At 37.9% G+C, this 18,973-nt stretch overlaps 2 protein-coding genes across 4 annotated transcripts in view; one reads left to right on the top strand and one right to left on the bottom strand.

Moving 5' to 3' along the window:
* LOC103481822 (YLP motif-containing protein 1-like) overlaps positions 1-7,150 on the top strand; it is a 17,357-nt gene extending 10,207 nt beyond the window's left edge. Inside the window, exon 4 of the mRNA XM_008437584.1 lies at positions 7,069-7,150. Within this exon, the coding sequence (XP_008435806.1) occupies positions 7,069-7,150 (82 nt within the window). The remainder of the gene's footprint in view (positions 1-7,068) is intronic.
* Positions 4,323-18,973, bottom strand: part of socs3b (suppressor of cytokine signaling 3b) — a 15,548-nt gene continuing 897 nt past the window's right edge. Inside the window, exons 1-3 of one of the 3 annotated variants that reach the window (XM_008437017.2) lie at positions 13,120-13,383; positions 10,323-10,659; positions 4,323-7,940 (exon numbers count right to left, since the gene is read on the bottom strand). In XM_008437017.2, the coding sequence (XP_008435239.1) occupies positions 7,413-7,940; positions 10,323-10,421 (627 nt within the window). In that variant the 5' untranslated portion in view covers positions 10,422-10,659; positions 13,120-13,383 and the 3' untranslated portion in view covers positions 4,323-7,412. Of the gene's footprint in view, positions 7,941-10,322; positions 10,660-10,755; positions 11,006-13,119; positions 13,384-18,973 lie in introns of those variants that run through there. The other 2 variants (XM_017301717.1, XM_017301716.1) reach the window with 2 other exon arrangements.

The following is an 18,973-nucleotide window of genomic DNA, read 5'->3' as shown; positions in this document are numbered from 1 at the left end:
ATGTGTTTGTGTGTAAAACTGGATTATTCTGGTTGGATTTTTGGGAAGAGGGCTCACTCAGTTCTGTTTGTCTTTTGACCAACGTCACTTTTGTCAGCAAGTGCCAACTTAGTTTTCCCTCTCATAAACAAATAGTGTCTCTAACAGACACTCACAGATACACACACRCGCGCGCGCACACACACACACACACACGAGGCGTCAAAGAAAAATGGGAACTGTCGAACTGAATTGTTGTAATGACCTCCAATCAGATAAGCTACAAAAACAGGCATTATAGTCTCAGAGGTGTACACTCACTACTCCCCCATTTAAATCCAAAGTCAAGTGTGTCAAAACACACTACAGACTACACAGTCATTATTTATTAAACAAAGATGAAGCTCAAATGGAAAAACTAATTACACATCATCTTTGAAAGCCTTGGAGAACCACTTTTAGCAGCTATCACGTCATTTTCTGTATGACTTTATCAGTCGCTCACTTTGCTGTGGAGGAATTTTGGCCTATTCTTCTTTATATAGCATTGCTTCATTGCTTGCATGACCCAGTTAGGCCAAGCTTCAGCTGCCAGGACATTGAAACTCCCTTTTTTTTTTTTTTTCGGCCCTTGCTGTTGTTGAATTGCTGTTGTGTTTGGGATCGCTTTGAGGACCCAAATTTAGGTCAAGCTTYTGGTGTCTGAAAGATGATCTCGTAATGCGTTGGTGCACAAAGGCGTTTGAAGTCAACTCAATGACTGCACGGTTCCCAGGTACAGAGGTTGTTAAAGGGGACGTGTTCTGTAAAATTCACATTTTGCACATTTTCTATTTGGGTTGAAATTGCAAATAAAAACAGCCAAAGTGCTTCAAAAAACCACCCAGATAATTTTTTGGCAATAAGTTAACATTTTTTGGTGACTGAAAAAACGAAACGTTTCAAAAACCTCCTGATTGTTGGATTGTTGAGTCATGTTCAATGGGCGCTGCCCCATTACCTAGCAACACTTGTGAAGCCAAGCCTGTTTCCTAGCACCCCGAGCTGAGCTCCAGCATGTTTGGTCAGCTGGTTTTACTGTGCTTTATAATGGCTGCTGGAAAAGATAAGTGTTTTGTTGTTGACTTACTATTCAGAAACCACTTGCTACATCCTTGTTGATTGTGCAGGAGGCTCCACTTCTGCTTTTCAACGACGTATGGTTGTACAATTGCGCATCAGTTTGCAGCCATTTTTACATACGAGTGTAAACATTGAGTTGGGAGGCACAGCCAGCAGCAGCTTACTTGGATTTAAAGTTGACAGAGGCCCTAAACATTCAGACAAAATTGGCAGAACTGACCAAACTAAAGTCTCATTATCTAAGAATAATTTTGCACAAAAAATGTTAACATGCTGTGTATAGGCCATAGACCTATCCTAACATGTTCAAGGAAGCATAGATCACCTTTAAGCAAGCCCAAATCATTACTGTTTCACCACCATGTTTGACAATTAGCATGAGGTGTTTGTGCTGATATGGGGAGTTTTGTTTTCTCCAACCATGGAGATGTTGATTAAGGTCACTCATCTCATCAATCAAAAGACATTGTTCCAGAATCTAGAATTCAAATTAAACTTTTAAAATTGGCATATTGTTAAAAATGTTAGGACAGATTTACGAGATATCTAAATGTAACTTTCTCTTAAAATACATAAGAGATTCATTGCTGATGTCTTTCCTTCCTGACATCGTGTTGCCACACAGAAGTGGTCACACTTGTTATGGAAGTGCATTTTTTCTGTTGACACACTTCCTCTTATCTCCTTTGGAAACAGAACAGGTTCTACGGGAACAACTCAACCAATTAGAATATAGGACCGTTCTACTATTTCAGTGACTCAAATCAAAAAAGTAAAACTTAAAAGTAGATGAATTGCGCACAAATAGTGAAATATTTCAAGCATTTATTTCTTATAATTTTAATGATTATGGGTTGCAGTTAATAGAAATCCAAAATTCACTGACACAAAAGGTCGTTGTGAAATATGTTGGCAGTTCACAGAGTGTTCTTTTCAAGCACACCACTCGAAAGTTTAGAGGAAGGAAAAACTGGTAGAAAACAGGGATAAGCATAACCTTGTGGGGCTGAGACGACTCCCCAGTTATTGGTGATGTCATCTGTAGAAGTTGGTCCAATGTGTTTTATGAAGTAAAAAGTCAGACCAGCTGTCCACCAGGTTATTATTTACTTCACAAGCGACATGGCGCTGGGGATTTCACTTTCCACAAGAACCTGTGCACCCTATTAAAGACAGTAGACGTCACTCTACTTGTTGGGCCAGCAAATCATCCCTGATCTAAAGAGGATGATGATCCACCAGTGATGAATGTATTGTTTTTAAAAATACTTTTGAATGTATCCAGGATTTCTGTATCCAGGGTTTGCTAGCAGTGAGTTAGCGGGAGCCTTAACCAAAGATATAATAAATGTACATATCATTTAATTGTTATGTCTATGACTTCAACAGTCTTGAGTCACAGGAAACAATGTAAATGTCTGAGTGCCTGACAGAAAAGAGATGAAATAGACCCGCAAAGACGAAATGTATGATCTGCGATTAACATATTAAAGGTTAGTTAACTTTTTTAAATGAATTTGAGACATTTAAAGGCTTCAACTTTAGATACATGAGTTTAAATTCACTAGTTGTGAATCAGAGGTGGCTATATATAATTCMATTTTTGTCTACTTTTTGTTCCATCATCAGTCACCGCATTAAATGTTCAACTTGGATCGTTAGTTTAATAAAGTTAGTTTAATAAAGGTTAGATTGAATCATTTCACGTGCAATCAGCTGTAGGTTTAATCCTCACGGACAGTCCCTCGTATTTCTGTTCCTCTAAGCCCATTACGATCATTAATTTTGCTACCAACTAGCAGAAAATATAGGTGCTGTCATGTTTTTTCAATAATTTAGTTTCCCTAGAAGCGGTTTTAACTGCTTCCCTTCCAAATCAGCAGTATAGCGGTAATTATTTTTGACAAATATTAATTTAAACCCCACTCTATTAATTTTGGTGTGCTATTTAAGACTATTTAAATTCACTAGTTGTAAAATTAACCTATAAGCCACTTTCTACATTTAATTATAAAAACAAATGAACTTTTTGTATTTAGTTTGTCACAAACTTTTTTCATTTTGGCTTCTTGTTTAATAAATGGCAGTTTGGTGATAGACCTGAGGTTAGATTTCAATATATTTTTTTTTTACCTATTTTTTTTTAAATGATGTCCTGAAGAGTAAAGTTTGAATTTGCAAAAGGTCTGCTTTTCCCCGTAGGACTAAGAGAAAGAAGTTTTGTATTCTGTTGCACGACAGCAAGCTGATTACTTCACATTTCCCAGATGTTTCAAAATTGAACAAATAAACCGTTTTCTCATCAGTGCTCTGTCATTTATCTCACACAAACACCCACTCACTCAGAGACAACTCATTCACTCCTTCTCGGACGCACACACCAACACCAGGCAAGCCGTAAAAACTCAACTCAATTAAAGTGCCTCTTTCCTGGAAGCCGGCCTCAGACGGAGCACAAGGTATGCAGGGAATGGGAACCGTGTGTGTGTGTGTGTGTGTGTGAGAGAAGATGTGGTGGAGGTGGGGAGCTGGGAAATGAAGGAACTCACCTCCTGCTTAATTTTACCAACAGTAATCTCACTTAACATACAAACACACACACACAGATTCAGCGTTTTCTTGAGAGTGAAACCACAGCCAGTCATAAATCTCGTCCACGTGGATGCGCTCACCTTTCTGACCTCACACACACTCCCCTTAGGACGGCACCCCTCTCCCTCTCTCTCTTAGCCGCCAAAGGCAGGATGTATAAAATCCCACTGCATTCCTTTTCCAGTTAAGTCCAGCCCAAAGTCAGCTTTTTGCACACTAACTGCTGTGTCAAAGGTTTGCCCGTCTCCGTGCTTCTGGGAATCCCTTTGTCACAGCGTGGCGCTCAGCTTTCCCAAACACACTCTGATTCACATGGAATTTACCCACAATGCTCCACTGACACATACGAGAAGTGAAGATTGCGGTAATTTCAAGCCCTCGGATCGTGCAGCCGTCCTTCCCTGTTGCTCGAAGCGATCTCTCCGAGTGTATAAACATGTCTTCGTCCAGCTTTGAAATCCCATCTGACAGTAAATAATCTTGTTGTGAAGCCAGGAATTGCTGGAATACAGACTACTTTGCAACACATTACAGTAAGTTAAAGCATATCCAGTCAATATTGACTCAGGGGGGAGAAAAGGAGAAGCAGGCAGGAGGCAGTGAGGAAGTAACACACAGGGCACACTGCATTGGCTTTTGTAAAAATAGTGCTCTTTAATATAAATTATTGAAATATTTTAGAAATATAAATATGTGCAACGTTTCTTTTTCATTTATTATGTAATGCTTTTGACATTGCAGATATTACAGCTTGTATTTTGCCAGACTAGTGGCCAGCCTTTTGCAAGTGAGTCTTTATAAAAGACAAATGATTCACATACACTCGGTCTACTGCTGCAGCACAACATGTAAGAACTTGGTGTTTGATGCAAGACAGTAAGACCCAGATCTGACCGTTACATACAAAAGGTGTGCATCACTGTGGCTACATAAACTCACACTGTTTTCATGATGTAAAAAGAAAAGAAGAGGCTACCATTCCAATATGGATTACAGGTGAGTATGAGCGCGAGAAAAACACAACAAAAAGATAATAATGTGGGTCAAATCTGAGTCTTGCAGTTAGTTTTACAAAAGGCATTTTTAAAAGAATCTCCTAAGGAAAGTATTTAGTTCCCTTGATGTTCTCCAGAGGCAAAGAAAAAAGGTTATAAACAGTTCAAATAACAGCATGTTTCCTCTTAAGTCCTTCATGAATGGCGCAGGAAGACCAGGAGAAAGAGAGAGAGAGCGGGCAGGCAACCAACACAAATGGCTTAAAAGGAAATAAGTTAATAAAAGTGTTACACAGAAAATGCACACGTCCATCTGCCTGCAAAAATAAAATATATAAGCATACACTTTGATGCACTTCTGAGTTCAATTAAAGTCATCACTGACATTTTTTAAAAAATGGATTTGAATCAAACTCAAAGGAAAGTATGAAATCGGTATTGGCCCAATCGGTGCAGCTCTACACTTTATAGCAGTTTTARAGATGGACGCCATAGAAGATGGTTGCAATTAAAACAGAATTCACCTTTTTATTTACTTTTACTTGAGATAGGTTTTTCCTATCTGATAGCAATTTCTGATTTTTGCTTTAGGTCTGACCTACTGATTCWGATTTTTAAAAGGATTGCGAGGCATTAAAAGAAAACAAATGTGAATTATTTGATAGGAGTAGCATATTTGACTAGAATAGAATTGGAGGAAATTTMAAAAATAATCCACTTTTATTCATCAAGAATACACTCCTACCATTGGATTTACAATGCTCATTGCGGCAATTTCTTCATTTCCATTGGGATCCAAAATTGTTGCAAACGAACTAGAAACAGCATTTAGACAAATAGAGTTTCTTATAAAACAATAACGAAATCAGAGCCAGCAGGTCAGACCTCYGAGAAAACCAGATATCTGTATTGGCGAGAAAAGCCTGACCAGTGCATCTCTTTTATGATCAATACTAATTTCAGMTTTTCCTTCCAGTTTTACTTTCAGATGCCACATATGAATGGACAAAATGGACTACATGTTCTTTGACAGAAATAGCCTCTTGTAGGTATAATCTCGTTTAGGTATAATCTCCCTAACCTTTATTGGATTTGTATTAAGCTCAAAAAAGTGCATCAAAGTACATAATGTTGGTTGATGCGTTTACAGACTGCAAATGGGAGTTCTTAGTTTTCATTTAATAAATGGAAATATATACATGTACTTTTCATTATTAGTTCACCATTAAGAGCCCCCCCCCGCCCCCCACCCAATTCTGATCTCCAGCTGATCAATCGGTGCATCTCAATTTTTAAAATACGTTTTAAATGCATCAAAAATGAAAATTTTTAGCGTGTAAACATATCAACAAACATCACGCCTTTAATGGAGTTTTGAGTTTCATAAAAAATATTTATTAAAAAAAATCTCATGATTGCCTAATTTTCCTTTGGGTTTGTTGCTACTTCCTCCATCATGCAGCCTTTAGCTACATAATTAAAACATTTACATAAAAGTGTTCGTCTTACAKACCTAAAAATTGGAAGGACAGGCTCTCAAAAAATTGGATATATTGGCATCAGCCAGTACAAGTTAGTTTGTTGCATTTCTAGATAAAATACTCTAAAAACTGATTTGAGACTAAGATGGAGCCGTCATATTTACACAAGCTACATCCTGTWGGACTGCATCATCAATCTAATCAGTGTTTTTATCAAGCTGTATACCAGTATGTCTCCTCCTCCTTCAGTTTCCCCTTCCCTAATCCCATTTCCCGCTCTTCTGCCCCCCTCCTCTGTCTTTCCACCCTTCTTCCTTCCCCATCCCTGGGATTATTACCACCAATCTCCAGCAATCTTTACATCTTTGCAGTCTGGATAAAAATAATTTCTTCTTCTTCTTTTGTTTGGTCCCTCACAAGAGCCTTTGTGTCAATAACAAGCTTTTGTCTCGGTGACTGTGGTCTGTTTTCTGGCGCTGTCAGAGCACACATGCATCAAAAAAAAGAAAAAAAATGGAGGGAAGGATAATGGAGGAGGAATAAGAAACAAACAKCAGAAGAAGAAATGAATTTTTTTTGTGTCCTACGCAGACAAAACCGACATGTGGGCCTGTACCTGCAAGAGTGTGTGTTGAGCTAGCATGCATGGCCAGCCCACTCCCCTCTATGTGGCAACATTTGCGGGAAAAGGGAATGGAAATATGTGCACAACCACAACGCACACACTCAGACAAACAAATACTGTATGCCGGGATCTCTCCCTCTCTCCCCCCTCTCTCTCTTCTCTCGTTTGGACTTTGCCTTTTTTCTGTTACTCCTCCTTCATTCGCTCGCTCCCTCCCCATCTCTCTGTCCTGCGATCCAAAGTGTTGAAAAAATGAGGATGTTCTTTCTTTAAGAGCGTTAAAACCCACCGACGTCAGCGGCGGCGTGATCCCGCCATCGTTTACAATCTTCTACGAGGCTCTGCTCTGCGTCTGAGTCGGTCATAGGAAACGCTGACCTTTGACCTCTGGCTTCATCTGCCACCCCAAACGGTAGTGGTCAGGTTCTCCTAAGGCAGGATAGACGAGGTAATCGCCGGTTACCCAAATCCAACTCCAGCATCTGGGGGGTTAAGGTAGACGGAGCCCAACAGCAATTTATTAGGAATCAAAAGTGCTGAGCTCGGCTGATTCTGGTTGCAGTGACCTCATTTCAGTCTGATCAGCTCTGAGAAGCGTTCTGTGCTGTTCCTCGTCAGTCAGATAGACGCGTCGTACTTCTTCATGAAGTCTCTGAGCGCCTGCGGGAGTTGCTGCACCTCTCCTTGGCCCGTTTGGTTCAGCGCCCTCCTGCATATGTGCTTCAGGGACGAGGGGCTGATCTTGAGGGGCTTCAGCAGCTCCAGCGGGGTTTTAATCCCACGGCTGTCCATCAGGTAAATGGTTTCCATACTTTCTTCGCTCACCCCATCCATTGTCAGCTGCATGTCCCTCCCTCTCCCCATGTAGAACGTGATGAGCTTCAGCACGCAGTCGAACCGCGGCACCTTCTCTTTGTTTTGGTAGTCGTTCTCGAGGAAGAAGCCGCCTTCCTCACTGTGGATGCGCAGGTTCCTGGTTCCATAAACCGTCTGTACTGACAGGGTGAAGAAGTAGCGGCGGTCCGACGAGTCGCGGATGAGGAAAGTGCCAGGTTCTTCTTTGCTCAGCGAGGCTTTGGCCTCCAGACCCCCAATGGGCCCAAAGTAAAAGCCGCTCTCCAGAAGCTTCCGATGAGCATCTATCACCTGAAACAGATTAAAAGACGATCAGGGTACACGGCTTCTCACGCCAATTCTGTTCAACTTCACAGCAAAACCATAAAATATCATCAAGTATTTTTGGCCTAGTTTCTTCTGCATATGTCTTAGTACACTTAAAATAAGACAAAATTAATTAAAAGTAACTTAGGATATTGCTTTCAGTCAATAATTCCCAAATATTGATGAAAAAGTACAACTTATAAGTGGAACTAGTACTTTTTTAATCAATATTAAGGAATTATTGGCTTAAAACAAGCAACTGAAAACTTACTTGTAAGTTAGTTTTGTTTTTTTCATGAGACCTAAGATGTTTGCACTATGGCTGCAGCTACCAATTATTTTAGTAATTGATTATTCTATTGATTACTCTGACAAATAATTGATTAACTTTGAAAATTCTACATATAAGTTTTTTTTATAAATATCAGAAATGGATTAAAACATGCAAATAAGAACCTAATTTAATTGTCTTCTTAAAAAAGAAAAACATTTTACTACCTAAAATGCAATAACATGACATTCTTTAATCATTTGTTGCAAAGTATGTCTCTGAAACTAAAAACACATGATAAAATGTTTACATTTTAACAATGTATGACTGAATATTTTTCAATAATAACAAAAAAAAAACTGGATAGCAAAAGGTGCTTCATAGAAGATTATCACCACTTGAAGATTTTTGAGCAGATCAAACTTAACCAAGTTTTTATTTTGTCTGAAATACAAAATATGWGTAGTTTGTACAGTTTTGGCTTATTTACTAGTCTGTGTATGTTTTTGCAGCAAACAGCCTTTTTCTTAGTATATCTACTCCACTAAGCGATTAATTATTAATCTAATTGACGTTTATTTCAATAATTAATTAATCACAATTAATTTGATTGTTTCAGCCCTAATTTGCACTACAAACTAGAAAAAAGATACTTGGTGAGTTTTTGTGTTTTTGCAGTGTTAAAATGTTATGAAACCTGATAGCAGGACAAACGCACAAACAAAAGCACTGATGAAAAAATGAATGGATGAAGAAGAGATAAATGGAAGAATCAATGAACAAACAGACTGATAAAACAAGATGATGGACAAACGAAGGGCTTAATTGAAAAAAAATGAATGTAGAAACTTGATCACTGGACAAACAGAGAAACGAATAGATCAAAGGGAAAAACAGATGGATAAACGGACAAACGTATAAATGACAAGAAAACAGATGAATGGATTAAGAAATAGATGCGTGAATCAATTAAACTTGATTGATAGATGGATAAACAGATGGATGGACAGATGGCTCAAGTTATTAAATGGATGCATGAAAAGATAAAGACAAGCACCACAAAAACAAAATCTTACCAAGTACTTTTGGTCTAGTTTTTGGTGCAAATATCTTTGCACACTTGAAATCAGACAAAATTAACCTTCAAGAAACTTTTCAGCAAGATACAGGAGTTTGTCTAAGTCAATAATTCCTCAATATTGATACAAAGTAGAAATGCACCAATCTGATATTACCATCTGTATCAGTGTCATATTGAAAAACATTCTAGATCGGGTATCGGTGACAATGTTGTGTTGTTTTTACATGTTTGACAAAGCTTGTGAAGATAATGGCGTATTTAGGTGTGCTGGACTGGTGTAGCGTTATCAAATGTCATGTCTATGTTTTAAAAAAAATAMATTTTTAAGTCAATTGTTTTTCTGAATTGGAGTCAGCCGATAATAAATGTCATATCAGTATCGGATRTGAAAACAGTGAATTGGTGCATCCCTAATGAAACTCTTGACTCAAACATTTTTTCCAACATTGGAAGTGATAAAACTACCAGCGGAACTTTTTAATCAACACTCAATAATTTTTGACTTAAAACAAGCTCCCATATCTTGCTGAAATGTTAGTTATAAGTTAGTTTTGCCTCATAATATTTGCACTAGAAACTAGACAAAAATACTTGGTTTGATTTTTAGTTTCTAAACCTCAGATATTGGTATTTGAAGTGAAAAAGTGGATTGGTGCATTCCTACTACAATAGTTCTATTGAGAGATCTTTTAACAAACATTTTTCCAATGTTATAGGTGAAAAACTACCAGCTGAAGTACTGCTCTTTAATCAATGTTCAAGAATGATTGACTTAAAACAAGCGCCGATATCTTGCCGAAAGTTACTTGTAAGTTTGTTTTGCTTCAAGTGAACTAAGATATTTGCACTCGAAATAGACTAAAAATACTTTTAAGATCTTTTGTTTTTGCAGTGAGGTGAATCTAATGAATAAAAACCTTTTCCCCAACTTATTCAGATCTAGAAAATATCTAAAATCAAACTTCAGATGCTTCCAGAGAGCAGGAACCCAGAAGAACAACCCGGTTTGACTGACCTGCTGGTAGTGTTCATGCGAGCTGAAGGGTTTGTAGTGAAGTGGGGCTAAGTCTGACCCCTGAATCCTGCTGCTCTCCGAAGGGGTCACACTGCTCATTGCGAGGGGCCTGGCTACCGCGGTGCCATGGCCCCCTGCCTCTGCCCGCCGGTCGAGGGGCAGGGGGCCCGGAGCAGGAGCCCCGGGACGGACAGGTGGAGGTAAACGTGGAGCAGGGCGACCAGAGACGGAGGGGCAACGGGGCGAGGTCGGCGGAGTCACAAGCCGGGTCCAGGGCCCCGGGGAGGAGGGGTCTGATGCATCCAGAGAGGGGCTGGGAGAGGGCACCTAAGCACAGCTGGAGGAAGACAGAGAAAGATGGAGCAGGGATTAGGCATTTCCATCTATATATAGGCTGGTGACAAGCAAACACTGAGCCACGCTGGAAACTTACACTCCTTCATGAGCAGTGACATAAACAAATGAGCACTTTGCCACACTGGAGCTCTCAGTTTACCCCACATAAAATGCAGTTWTGGCGGCTGTGACAAATGCACGGAGCAGGAGCGGGTTATATTTAGTTTAAATGAATCCTCAGCGTACTCGCTGCTGCAGCGTGCAGCCAGACGGCAACAGGATCCTGATTGCTTTCAATTGTCTTCGATCGGCGCACCGCAACAAGGGATTTCTGAATCGGGGTCACAGTGAAAGAGTCCGGCACATTTTTTTTTTTTTTTTTACTCCTCCCTTCCCCCTCTTTTCTTCTTTCACTGAATAACTCTTTATCCCGGTTGTCGGAAGAGGCGGAGGGGGAGCTTCCTCTGGTTTCACTGGGATAAAAAAAAATAAAAATAAATAATAGTGGAGCCAATCTGGCTTGCTTTGCTGGGATCCTCTGCAGAGTACCGCCCGCTCCACCGGACAGTGATCGGTAGAGAGACGGTGAAGCTGAGCAGGAGGCGCCGTAACGGTACAGAGAGCAGAACCGAGCCAGGAAGTTGGCCTCCGATTTGAAAAGACACTTCATAAAAAGGGTCGTTTCACTCTTTTTAAGCACATTTAAGCCTGAACTGAGTTAACCTTCACTGAACACATTTGCGGAAACCAATTGGCTTCCCAATCATCATCCTTAAATTAACAAGACTGCAGGCTGTATCCATAGCAAATACTCGGGCTAATTAGCTAGCTTTTTAAAAATACATTTGTTACTCTATAGCAAGCAGAATTGCATAAAAAGGTAAAATATTCTGAGGAGAAAGTTTATTTTTCAATACAAAAGAGAAAAATGAGTTSCAGGTACTTTGAGCCAGGTAAACAACTATTTWGAAGAAAAATGAATTACAATATAAACAGATATTCTGACCTTTATCTTAATTTGACTTAGGATATTTTTAAAGTACATGGTGTTAGTTGGTGTGTTAACAAGCTGGCAATAGTTGGGAGTTGCTTTTAAATCTTGAATTATTTATGGATAGCTGAAAACATTAAACATCTTCAGCATTTGAGCTGCCAATCAAGAGAAAGTTGACTGGTGCACTAATCAAGCCAGTTTCTTTGACTTCTGCTGTTTTTAGATAATTAAAAAWTTTTTTAAGTGCTTCAGTGTTCATTCTTTTATAAWWWWTTTTTTCYAAATACAGGAATTCACCAAAGCATATTTCACTATTTTATATCTAGTTTTTACCAAACACACAAACGCAGGAGAGGGAAATGGCCCTCTGTTATAATTTTKATATCATCAAATTCTGAGAATATCTGATGATAAACTAAACATACCCAGCATATTATTTGYTATTTTAGTACCTGTAACTGGATTTTGGTTTTGGTGTAAAATCCAAATATAGTTGGTGGCCGTAGTGGCGCCACCAAGTGGGGGGTGGAGGTGTTGTAATGACAAAAGATGCCAACCTCCTTCCAAACAGTCCTATGTGCATATATCTGGAAGCACACCTGAAGAAAAAAAAATATTGATTCATTTTCAGTATTTATATTATTTTAAAAAGTACTTAAAACAGATTAGCCTGCACTGAAAAAGGCTTGTCATGTTTTCTATTTTGTTATCAGTGCTTCTTTTAAATGTTTTTATATCGCATAAATCAGCATCAGAATATTCTCTGTTGGGTTTATTGGCATAAATGTAATTTTATATAAACAAACATGACTTTTGATCTAGATAGAGGGACTACTACAAGCAAATTACCTGAATTTTTACCACTAAAAAAGGCATATCATTCATCAATGATATTGGCATTTAGATCTTTTTAAAAAGTTACTGAATGCCTAAATAAAAATATAGATTCATGTCAGTGCCCAGATTATTGGYGACCCCCATTTGGCCCTTAGATTTTTTAGAGGTGCCCCTGGAGAAAAGGGACAATCTTGATGAGTATTTAGTAACAATAGMATCTGCTTTATTCAATAAGTTTGTGCACAACAAAGGAATATGACTTTGGTTTTCAATTGCTCACAGCAAAGTATAGATATCAAACCAACTTAGATCAGATTGTACAACCAGTCGGTTTTAATGAATCACTGCTCAGGGTATGAAAACCCACTCCACGTTGCTATATTGAAGCTACAGCCGGTTTATGGTAGCTCAGGTTCCCTAAAGAGCGAAATAGCCCTTTACTGAGAACAARTCGGAAACGAACTTCGGCGTCGTATCCCTTTGCCAGAATYCGATGAAAACAAGATTAAATTTAATCCGGCCAGCAGCTGTGAGGTCTACATGACAGCAGCTGTCCTAAAACAAGCTCAGCGGCGGACTATTTCCCCACTTCCAGTCGACCCGAGCAGCGAGCCTCCTCTCACAACTTACCTTGCGGATGTGCTGAAGTCCGCACCGCAGCCGCTCGTCGCCGAAGGAAAAGACCCGCAAACTACCCGAAAGTAGTGCCAGCTGAATTATTAACTCAGGCATTAAAATCCAAAGAGAAGTGTCCCCCCCGCAAAAAAACGCGTGGGGTTTGGATGGGAGAGCGGAGGAATGCGGCCGGTCGGAGAGATTCCGTGTGAGTGAGTGAGCGAGTGAGTGTGTGTGAGTGTGTGTGTTAGAAGGTTACCGGAGGTTGTTCCAGTGTGAGTAAAAAGACGATGTTTAGGAAGGCTCCGCCCCCCCGTTCAGACCTTCTTCCAGTAAACACACGCACGCACTTACGCACGCGCTCGCGCTCGCTCCCGCTGCGCAGGCAGTAGAACAAGCGGCTGCGCTCGCGCCCGGGCAGATTGCCAATAAATAATCAGCGTGACCTTTGGCGCTGTGTTTCCTGGTACTGGGTTCCCTTCTCGACAAGGTGAAAAAGTTAAAAGCTGCACATATGGCACAATAAAACAAAATCACCCTCCCTGGGTAATTGCTTTTAAAAACAGGATAGATGGTTGAAATATTTTATTGAGCAAGCGAGGGTTATGGGGATATGAAAAGTGGATTTTAAAAAGCAAAAACAAGTCTAACTGTTATTCCTTCACAGAGGCTCTCCCAAACTGGTTGGGTAATGAACAATGTTTTATTTATTCATAAAGGACATCAAAGAAATCCCGTTTCAATACAATTTTGTCTCAATCTACTCACTAAAAACAGGATAGATGGTTGAAATATTTCAAGTGAGTGTTATGAGGATATGGAATAATTAAAATATGTATTTTAAAAAGTAAGACAACATATAAAAAAGGTCTGCATCTCTTGCCCCTTCACAGTTGCTCTCCCAAAATGGTTAGTTTAATTTTTTTTTAGGTTTTATTTATTCATAATTCTATTCTAATTCTTTTTGTGCAAAGTAGAATTAAAACCTCAGTTTACTCACAAAACTACACCTGTTTTTGTTGTTGCTTTTTCTATAATAAAACAAAAATAATCTAAATACAGTGGACCATCGGCCACTCAAAATTATTTGTAAAATTTACATATTTGTATATATTTTTGTAGTTTATCTAAGATACTCCAAAAAAAAAGAAGTATCTTTTACCTAACACTGGCATTTGCAAAGCAGCCAATCCAGGAGCATCATTTATTTTTCTTGGCGGTAAWGCAATGTACTGTAATGCAATGAGTGGMRATAAGGAAGAGTGTGAATGCAAGCTTCTGCACCAACGCAGTTTCCTCTTTGCATATGAATACATATTAGGTTATATTTGGTGTTTGAACTATTACAATAGGCAGGTATAACCATCTTTAGTGGGAGTTTTAAGCATTTGCTGATTTTAGATATTTGCAGGCAGCTGTAGACCCCAACCACCACTCCACTGTAAATACAAAAAACCCCAATTGGATTAGATTCATTAATCTCTTTGTAAAGAATAATRAATCAACTGTGATTAGCCAAATGTTGGGAAAGCTAGAGTTCAATTTCAACAGCCACAATCAGGCCTGACTGGTCCCACTTCACACCAAATAAGCCAAAARATCTAAAAAAAAAMAAAACCMAAAMMAMMAMMAMMAAAAARKWWKMMMWYMWKSCYYMAWYYWAARKWARGSMARRAMMRRWKSMRRAAAAAAAAAGTTATTGATGTCTACCAGACTGGWAAAAAGCTCCAAAGCCATTCCCAAGGCTTTGGGACTCCAGCAAAGCACAGTGAGAGCTATTGTCCACAAATGAGGAAAACATGGAACAGTAGTAAACCTTCCCAGGTGTGGCTATGTTACCAAAATTACTCCAAAAGAGCAACAATGACTTACTGAGAAGGTGGGATGGCCATTTATCTAATCGGATTTTGTTGTGAATATTTTATCAGRATAAGATTTGAGTAGTGATACTTCAACATATATTTACTCAAGTAAAAGTGCATCCAAAATTTACTCGAGTAAAAAAGTATTTGGTAAAGCTTACTCCACTACCGAGTAACTCATCAAACTAATAACCATTTAAAATTAAAAAATTACATAATCAGATAGACCATAATATAAAGTTTAGAGGACATTTTGGCAGCTTAAGGACCAAAATGACAATAATTCATATAAGTAACAAAAAATAACAAAATCAGGCAAAAGAGAATTTTTCCAAATCAGTTTCTATTAATGTAAAACTTTAACAAAAACTACAGTTGTGCRTCTTTGTCTTTGAATTTTTGGTTAAAACATGTTTGTTTTTCATTTATTGGGTAAAGAATCCAGAAATGTTACTCAAGAGTATTGATATCCAATACTCTTRGATTGCTGGTGCCCATCTCCAGCTAACGTTCCGGGCGAGAGAGAGGCGGGGTTCACCCTGGACAGGTCGCCAGTCTGTCGCAGGGCAACACAGARACACACAGGACAAACAACCATGCACACACGATAAAATTTCTCAAGTAAAAGTAAAAAGTACAGCGTAGTAAAAATACTCCCAAAAGCATTTTTTTCAGAAAAAGTTACGAGTAAATGTAATTGAGTAAATGTAACCTAGTTACTTCCCAACTTTGTAGCTACTTGTACTCACTTCTCCATTGTTGGATCCTAGAGAGCATCAATAAATTCAAAAATATAATCAAATGCAGCTATAAACTGATAAACTGATAAGTAAAAAAAACAAACAATCCCCCTTCTGGTGTCCTGAATATTTCAAGGTAGGTTGTAAATCCTTTTTTAATCATCACTTTTGTCGTGATCACAAAAAATACCTCAAAATATTCTGATGCAGTTTTAAATCTTTATTGACCATCTCTTTCCAGGAGTTCAGAAAAGAACAGAGAACCAGATTTAAAGCACTATGGACTTCATTTGTTTCTTCTAGGGGGAGTGAGTGTTCATGTCAATAAGAAAGCAGCAAAAATGCAAAAATAGTTTCCAAGAGAGTTCAATGGCAAACACCTCAGCTGACCAAAAAGAGCACAAAGACTTGCTTCATAATGGCCAAAAATGAGGCCAGGAAGGTATGCRTCCTGTTAGACTTGATTTAAAAGTAACACTGTGTTTTGACAGAGTTCTGATCATATAGTCAAACTTGTTGGTCAAGACAGTTTGCCCACTTCTCAACCAACAGCTTGTCATCATTGTTAGAAGTTATTCAGATAAATTATTTCAAATTGATTTCTTCGATTGAACTAATTTGTATTTTTTTAATATACCCTCTGTATCTGTTGTATCTGTTAATATACCCTCTGTATCTGTTGAGCCTGATGTGTTAAACTGCATGTAAAAAGTTAAAAATAAAAGGTGAAAAAATAAAGACAATATATAATTATTCTGCTCTCAATCAGAATAACATCATTTGGCTATTCAAAGAGCTCTTGGGTTAAGCAGCATTTAAATTTGGAACAATAATCTGAAAATTGCTTTATATATTTAGTCAAGTTAACTTTGATATTCAAAAATGAGTTTCTGCAGTGCATGACACAGTATTAACATTCAATTAAATGTTAATTAACTTGAGCTGTCAAAAAATCGTTCCAATATTTTAGCATCTAATTAAATTATACAATTTCTAGAAATATGTATTTTAGTAAAAACATATTTTTGCATAATGAACTTCTGATTTGATCCGTTTTCTTTGTTTGTTTACTTCAGTTTAATCAGATATTTCCCTGTCACCTGCGCCTCAACAAAAATGGACTTCAATAAATAAATAAATAAATAAATAAATAAATAAATAAAAAGAAATCCTTACCTTAAAACCTTGATGTATTTTAAAATTATCCAGCTTTAAATGCATCAAATGCAAATGCAAATCAATGCACTGTCAGTGTGTGTCAACATAAAAAACATATCTAACCTACTGGCTCATAAGCCAGCAAATGTATAAAGATAAGGATAAGGTCCCTCCGGGCAGTTGTCTTGTGCCAGGAAGTGTCTGGCTTACTGTAAGTGCTCTTGAGCAACAACCAGCAAAGACTGGCACTTTTACAAGGAAATGCCCTGCATTTTAAAACCCGCTGTGTTTGGATGACACCATAAAGATAATGAAAAGGAAAGTCTTCTCCATGCAAAACAACAACTCCCATGGCAAGTAGTTAAAAAATGAAAACAAGATTTTCATTTATTTCTACTAGAGAAAATATTCGATCAAGCCGTTTCCATACTAAATATAGAGCACATTTTTCCAATTTTCTTTAGTATTATAATCACAATATATTATCTCTTTTTAAATCTTTTTATGGGACATAATAACAGAAAGTAGCACATATGTGAAGTGAAAGTAATATACATTTTGTATCATATATAGAAAACAGCAAATGTGCAAGAAAGTGCAAACAAAATTGAACTTTTTGGTCAGCATGCTTTGTGTGGAGAACAAAAACTGCAAATCATTCTAACTACAACAACTCTACAGTTACAGGAAAGTGGCAGCATTATGCTCCAGGGGTGCTATTAATCATCAAGTACAGGAGAACTAGTCAGAGCTGATAGGAGGATAAAAAGAGCAATTTATATTTTCACACACCTTCAAATTCCCAAATTGAAAAGGAGTGATATTTTCGGGTGAATAGAACTATTTCTTGGATTAATCAATACACAAAATAACAGGAAACACCAGCTGCAGGTCCAAGATTACCAGGTCCAACAACTCTACTCGTTATTTTGATTCAAACAAGATCTAGAAGAAAATCTCCTTCAGATTGAAGGAATTTAGCTAGGATGTTCAGAAACCAACCAGAGCTCAAACCTGCAGTCAGTTTTACATCAACAGGAAGTGACATCATATCCAACCTAGACAGCAACACCTCCTCCAAARTCAACAGCTTCAAAGTCCACTGAAACTGGACAAGCTAATGCATTCTGTAGAAAGGTTTTATGRTCAGAAAGAAAAACATAAAGGTGTTGTGTTGTATTAATTGCACCAATTATGAAAGCATGGTGGTGGTTGCATCATGCTGTGGGATTCTTTTTGTGCCAGTGATACTGGTGAGCATTAGTTCCTAAAGTGGAGGAACTAATGCTCCTATTTTTTTTAAACTTCACCTGCAGTTAGGATTAAAAATTGGGTTTTTCAAATGGACCCATGAATAAAAAAATTTCTGTAAAACCTCCCCAGTTAATAAAATGACATATACCTCCATCTGTCAACAAGCTGATTGCAATAAAGACAGGACAACGAGCCACGCCACTTGCAGCCAACATSACATTTTAACCGGTCACATGGAGGGCAGAGATTAAAGGAATGCCWCAGGAATGTATGTGTGAATGTGTTTTTTTCTATGTGCATACTTTACTTCTATTCACACCTTCWCTTTTCAGATTGTGTTTGGCGCATATCTGTTCAGAAGCTACACGCAGTCAATAGCTTAGTCTTAGCTTCTTCAAATTTTTATGAGACAGAGATGAGCTTTCCAGCTAATAGCTATCTATGCAAGGCAGAAACCAAAGTAAATTTCTGCCTAACTTAAAATAATCCCAGTCTTTTAAAGGTCATATTGGTCATTGTGGTTCTTAGTAACTACTATTAGAAACTGAAGCTAATAACAGCATGCTTCTCTGAAATTTCTGTTTTCAAAAACTGTAGATATGATCAAAAACAGGTTAACAAATATAAACTATTGTGAAGCACAGATAAAAATGTTATTTCTACAGCTATGTTTTGTGCAAACAGCAGCTTCTGATAGAGACCAAAGTTGACGATGAATACTTGAAATTTCTGAATCTGAATAATAATTACTTTTTTATGGAGGCTTAAAGTAGTTGATTCTAACTTTTAGAATAGAATGTTTAAACAAATATTTTTTGATATAAACAGTTTATTAAAATCATTTTTGGATTTAAG

Source organism: Poecilia reticulata, linkage group LG19 (assembly GCF_000633615.1).
Source record: "Poecilia reticulata strain Guanapo linkage group LG19, Guppy_female_1.0+MT, whole genome shotgun sequence".
Lineage (NCBI taxonomy): Eukaryota > Metazoa > Chordata > Actinopteri > Cyprinodontiformes > Poeciliidae > Poecilia > Poecilia reticulata.
The sequence above is the reverse complement of the archived record's forward strand: the minus strand, read 5'-3'. Positions and strand labels throughout refer to the sequence as shown.